At 41.0% G+C, this 6,809-nt stretch overlaps 1 protein-coding gene across 1 annotated transcript in view; it reads right to left on the reverse strand.

Annotated features, from left to right (window-relative positions):
• Positions 1–375: 375 nt before the first annotated feature.
• Positions 376–6,809, reverse strand: part of ONECUT2 (one cut homeobox 2) — a 43,587-nt gene continuing 37,153 nt past the window's right edge. The window contains exon 2 of the mRNA XM_003788433.3: positions 376–4,906. Within this exon, the coding sequence (XP_003788481.1) occupies positions 4,620–4,906 (287 nt within the window). The 3' untranslated portion in view covers positions 376–4,619. The remainder of the gene's footprint in view (positions 4,907–6,809) is intronic.

Raw genomic sequence — 6,809 nt, forward strand, 5'->3', positions numbered from 1 at the left:
ACATTTTTGGGGTATCTCCAGAGAATGCATCACATTTCCTGGCTCAGGCTAGCCTGTACCTTCACGTGTGATACAATCTCAACACTCTTTAACATTTTGGAAAAGCTTTTAAATGGTGTTGAGGCTTGATTGTTGTTGCTGTTGTCCTTTGAAAAAGAAATGCATTGGCTTTGTGTGTGTTTATTATTCCTGAAATGAAAAGAATTATGTCCCCAATACCAAAATTACATTGAAACAAAAATAAAGCAAGCCTCTTTATATAAAGGAATAAAATAAAGAAAAATATCTTTTCACTTAATAACTGTGAGCATGTTTGCATTTCTGTAGCTGGAAGAATGTGAAATTTGGTTGAGAACTGCTCCTTCACATTGTCCCTTTTGTTGCTGATGGCTGAGGAAGGCCTGGGATTTTTCTTGGATTCAGGAAATGGATCATAAATGATAATCAAGACCAAATGGTTATTTTTTTCTGAAATGATGAACTTAAGACAAAATTTAAATTCTTGAGGGAACTTACTGTGTTAAATTCGATTACCTTTCAATATAGCAAATTTTTCTTTCAGATTTCTAATGAATTAAAATTCTTCAGGGCTTAAAAGTTTAATATGTAAATGGATAGGTACACATATTTATACATGTATACAAATACTTTTTTTTTTTTTTAAAGCAAGCAGTTCTTTCTAGTATGACATTATCTGGTATGAGACACTTAATCAGAAGTCCTTAGAGGAAAATTCTTGCCTTCTTTTACATTAGGGCATCTTCCTCTGATAACCAGAGAACTGATTTGACCAGTGTTGAAATGTCAGGCCACAAAGTCAGCCTCTTTTGGTCCTAGACACCTTCAGAGAATGCCAGAGACACCCAAATACTGAGATTAGAGTATCAAAGAATCACTGACCAAATCAAACATTCCTCAATCTAATCTCCAGAAGGACAACTATTTCCATTGGCCACAAGTCACAAGGACTCATATAAAATACCCAAGATGCAATCAATCCGCATGGGAATACTCCTCTGCTGAAATATGCCCTTTTCTTGGTCCTTCGACAAAGGATACACAGAGTATGAGCAAGGGACAAAGGGACATAAGAGCAAAGTCAGGGAATAATCCCCCAGGCATGATGAATGACAAAAATCATAGAGAGCCACATTCTCTTACAGCTCCAATGGCTGCTGTCCCTGCCGAGGGAGTGGGAATGAGTAAACGGCACAAGGAATGACAACAGGGCTCTCCAGGAGCAGGACACTGGGAGCCTTCCCCAAACCTGCTTTATATTTTCCCACCAGGATTGAGACCATCCCCTCAGCCCACCCCTAGCAACACTACTGCCTGGTTGCACACAGGCTTGTCGATACACATTGGTAATTACCACCCTGAGGAAGCCTGATCAACCCATTGCAACAGGAGCTGGACTTCCCCTATGAGAAGTCCCTCTAGTGGAGCTACTCACTGAGGGGGATCTGGGACACCCAGGCAGGTCACGGAAGCTCCCGGAGAACAGATTTCTGGGATGGCCTCATATCCCAGAGCTGGTGAAAATGGACCACTGAGCTTTCCCAGCAGTTTCAGAAGATGAACACCCCACTGTCGGGGCCTAGTTCTGGCCAGGTCTTAGTATGTGGCTCGCTCACTACCTTGACCAAGGCTGAGGCATAGAACAGAGATGACTCCAAGTGCAAATGAAACTCATTTGATACCATGGATCCATTTATCAACAGGTTAAATGTTGAGATGCTTGAACTTGACTTTAAACCCTTCCCAGAAACTTTCATAGATATCTGAATACTCCAAATCATCCACAGTGGCAAGTGAACTCTAGAATGGCATGGGAAATGAGAACAATTCTGAACTAAATTCTTAACAAATGAAGCACTTGACAGAAACAAGACATGAATTTGGACAGCAATAATTTTGGGTTATCACCAATGTCAAGTTGATCTATATATGTATTCATATATTATATATCTCTTTCATTAGAAATGCAACTTTACAGATGATTTTTAAAAAGCTAATAGAAAAGTAGAAACTGGCAATTATTTTTACATGTTTCCCCCCACCCCCAAATGAAGCCCTGTTAGGATGCAAATCACATGAAGATGAGGCTGCAAATACCTCTATAAACTCTTTGGTTCTGTGGCTTGGGAGAGGTTGCATCGCCAAGACCCTTACCCCTGACCCTCGCTCCCTTCCCTCCCCTGATGATAAGACTCTGAACCCATAAGCAACCAAGTCTAAGGGTTAAGCAAAGGACATTCAAGCGACAATGTAATTCTCCACCCTCTGTGAGCAGAGAGAAGAGAATTTTTCAATATCCTAACATCTTAAACTTGGAGTCCATGGAACCTTTTGAGAGATTCCATGTTGGGGTAAAAAGCCGTAAAACAAACCTAAAGGGAAACAATAAAATCAAATAAATGACCTTTTCTTTTTGTTGCTCAGAGAAACGTAATTGATTACCTTTATACAGATCAATGGCGCTATTAGTATTTTAGCCAGGCAAGAAGAGATAATGAACTGAAACAAAAGGTATGAGAAATCCTCATCTTTGGTATTGTAGCTGTTGAGGTTTCTGTTGCTCTGTTCCGTGTTCTTTTGAAAAAACTGCATAGGCACAAATTAAAGACAATCTTCAACTTTAAGATTACCACGTGAGTTGTCAAATGAAGCAGCAGCCACTGAGGCTTTTCCTTATTTCTTTGTCTCAACCCTTTTTTTAAAAATCTGCTTCCAAAAAATTGTCCCAAGAGGTCTGTCTGAACACAGTGTGTCTCGCTGTTTTGCTTTTGTTTTTCTGGCGTGCTTCCTTCTTGTCGGTGGTGATTTCCATAGACTTACAAATTTATTTATTCTTTTTAATGGGACAGTTTTGTTTGTTGCAGAAGTAGGTGCAGAAAAAGTTTCTTTGGTTTCGATTAATTCATAAAAAAGTCAGTCTCAAGTGTCTGTAAAGAATCATTGCAGTGTTTGGCTTGCTTTGAACACCCCCATGGTGCCCACCTGGGGCCATTCACTGGTAAATATGCACGTTGTGACCTTTGCAATCTCCCAGAATTCTGTGGGCGCTCTTCCACTTGCTAAGGGAAGGTGAAAGCCAGGAACCAGAGCTGGTGTGGCAAGACCACTCCCTGGATGGCGTGGCTAAATAACGTCCTTGGCACAGCTGGTCTGCTTAGCCCGATGGTGAGCCAAATGCAAGAGCTGAATGCCATCTGGAGTTGCAGAGGTTTTCTGATTTCTAAAAGTAATCACAGTATTTTTAGGCTAGAAAATGGCAAGTAATAAATGTCTTTGGTTTGCAGTATTCTGCTTCTTTGGTGTGCTGTGTTTTCTCCAGATTTGTTAAGCTGTTTTGTTAGGATGATTCAACAATGGAAGAGAGTTACAACTGGATGAGTCATGAATAACACGTATGGAGGTTTGATTGATGGATTTTTCTTGCTAGAAAACACCAAAAGCATCCTTACTAATAGGATGGACGAGGGAACAACTCAAATAAGGAAGAATAAGAATGAATTACATGGTGGTTGTAATGCATAACAGGAGGAACCAGATGACTGATAAACCAAGAAGGATATATTAATGATCTAAAAAAATCTAGATCTTTTAAAATGGTGCATTTGCTCTATGTACCATAACAGTTAAATTGGCCTCCTGAGTGTACGTCTGTATTATGTACAAACAGAATTTGTAGCAAACTGCAAAATGTGCTTGAAGCCATATTCCCAATGATTCCCTTATGACTTCACAATAGGCGTCTTGAAAATCCCAGTGCGGTGAATCCAGAACTTTCTTTACTTCTGTTTATCTTCATTGTGCTTGATACTTTGAGCTCAAGTGAACTGATTTGTTTTTTGACGGATCCAAGACTATGTGAGAGTTCCAGGAGGTAAAGAAAAGAAAATTGCAAACTGGATCAACTTAAAACATTCCAAACCATTCAATGAAAAGATGCCTGAGTTGGAAAAACAAGTCCTTCGATTTCTGGTTTTTTTTTTTTTTACTTCCACATTTAAAACTTGTGCTCAGTAATTACCATACTGATGTTTTCTTCTGTTATGGCTGTGAATTTTGGTGTACTGTGGTATAATGAGGCTAAGCACTGAGAAAGAAAATGAGGTCATTCTTGTTGCCACAACCTTCTTTTGGTAGCATCTTGGAAACCTAAACTCAGGAGTCCTTACATAGGCCAAATTCCCATTGTTACTTGTGGGAACTCTGACTGTAAGAGGTTGCCAGGACCCAAAGTGGGACTGATGACATTTTCAGCAATCCTGAGGTTGGCTGACATCATACTAGAATTATTAACTCACTCCAGGAAGGCCCCATTTGGGTTTCTGGGATGCTTAGCATGCTCAGAGGACAGCGTCTGGTTCAAAAGATGAATTTTCAACTTGGACTTGGACTATATAGCCATTAAAAAAAGAACAAAGCAAAACAAAAGAACACCTGGCCTATGATTACAGCTAGAATATAAGTTTCTTTTCAAGAGAATTGTGCTTTCAAATCACCAGTGAAGGGCCCCAGCTAAGAATCCGGTGTCTTTTTCCTTTGTGTTTTCTTTTGCTATCTGCTGTCCTCATTTGGAGGTGGCTTGTGCCCAAGTGAGAGTCCTCCCATCATGCTTTGGTACAAGTGCCGGAGGTGGACGAGGAGCCCCCTGTGCTCAGGTCATCCTGCCACTTCTCCAGGCTGCGGCGCCGGGCATTCATGAAGAAGTTGCTGACAGTCGTGAGCTCCAGGCCCAGCTGCTGGGAAATGGTGATTTGCATCTCCTTCGATGGGCGTTTGTTCTCCTTGAAGATGGCAAAGAGCGTTCGGCGTTGGAGGTCAGTGAACACCAGGCGGGATTTCTTCTGAGAATTGTTCCTGTCTTTATTTGGTTCTTGCTCTTTGCGTTTGCACGCTTGAAAGGAAAGAAAAGAGGGAGAAGAGTCAGTGGGATAACCTAAGAAGGTGATCTATGGAAAACATTGACAGAGTTGTACAAGGGGATGTAAACTGTTAAACTTTATTGTGCAAATTACCCAGCTGTCAATAACTGGCCTCCCCACTTCATCTCAGGGTGATGGAAAGCATCAGTTAGTTAGTGAGGGATGGGAGAAAGGAGAGGGCAGCAGGGCTGCCTTACAGAGTCTGGTTTTAAGCCAACTACAGTTCATTTGCTCTTGTAGCCCCATATGCCCACCCCCAATATTCTCTAAAAATCCATTATCTTAATAATCAGGTGCTGTAAAGGTAGGAGAGACTCCAGATCCCCAGGGGGAGGCCTGTCTAGGCAACTCCCTTTTCATATTCACTCTCTAGAACTGTTTACAGCTGAGTTGAAATTAACTTCTGGAGACAGAGGGCATAGCTACTTAAAATCAAAGCTTCTACCCACGTGACTCTGAAAATTGGTAACAGGACAAAATTAGAAGGGACAGAATGATGGTATCATCCTGCCTCAAATCCCATTTGTTCAGACTTTTGAATAATTAAAACTAAATAAAACAAAAAAGAGAACGACTATAAAAACATTTGTTTGGCCAGTTCTAATTTGACTAATTTGGAGTTTGAAGCCAGTACAAGAAGACAGGAGTTAAGGGCAGGGGAAGAGGCCCAAAGTTACCATGACAGGACCTTAAGCTTGTAGGTATGTCAGTTAGTATACAGAGTCTTTCTTTGATTTAGTAGAAATGAGTATTTACACATGGATTGATGTCAACTTATGTGTCACCCGCTCCCTAGGCTACAAGTTCCCAGAAGGCTGCAACCAGGTCTATGTAGTATTCCTGACTCTTTTGGGAACCATGGGGCACAGTGAATGTTTGGGACAATGAGAACAAAACACATATTGACTCTCTCAGGGAAATCAGTACCCTTTATAGACAGATTTGGTGTTTCAGAAAAATGATGTATAAGGTTAAATAATACAGAACATGCAAATCACAACATTAAAATATGAGAAAACGTGTTAACATAACATCACTTGAAAGAAATTCCAGTTCCCCCAAGGGATATTATACACTGTCAAGAAAACACATCAGGGAAAGGCTGGGAAGGTAGCAAGGACTAGATTGGGCCCTCTCCCTCAGAAGCAGATTCCACTGGATATTTTCTGGTCCCCAGGTTGAGAAGCTCTTGGTACTGGACTGGCATTCTGCCCTGGCTATCATTCAGGGTGTTGCTTGGATGCTTTTCTGTACTTCCCCAAGCCCAGGTATATAAGCGTGGTCTTTGGTCAGGGCATTTCCTACTCTTTATGTTCTGTAGTCGGCACCATGCATGGAGGTCTGCTCCAGTGTGTTGGGAACATCTTTTCAACCTAGGTTTTAGAATTTGATATGGTCTGATTGGTTGTGTCCTCCTAACAATTTACATGTTGAAATCTTAACACCCAAGGTAATGGTATTAAGAAGTGAGGTCTTTGGGATGTGATTCACTCATGAGGATGGAGCCCTTATGAATGGGATTAGTGCCCTCATAAAAGAAGCCTGACAGACTCCTTGTCCCCTTCGCCATGCAGGGAAATGGTGAGAAAGTGACCTTGATCTGGGCCTTCCCAAACTCTGTTAACTGCACAAAATGAATGTCTTGTTTATAATGAGTGCTTGTTTACAAGCACTAATTTATGATGTTTGTTAGTAGACTGAATGTAGTAAGATAGAATTTGATCTGAGGATAAACACTCAGAGAAAACATATTCTAGAAGCTGAATTTCCTCCCACCTTAATGGACCATCCTCCCTGTTGGACACTATGTGCCATAAAGGGACATTCAGGAATCACTCCTGAAATGAATAAGATATGACACTCGAAGGGCAGGAC

Source organism: Otolemur garnettii, unplaced genomic scaffold (genome assembly GCF_000181295.1).
Source record: "Otolemur garnettii isolate 467f Iridium unplaced genomic scaffold, OtoGar3 scaffold00027, whole genome shotgun sequence".
NCBI lineage: Eukaryota > Metazoa > Chordata > Mammalia > Primates > Galagidae > Otolemur > Otolemur garnettii.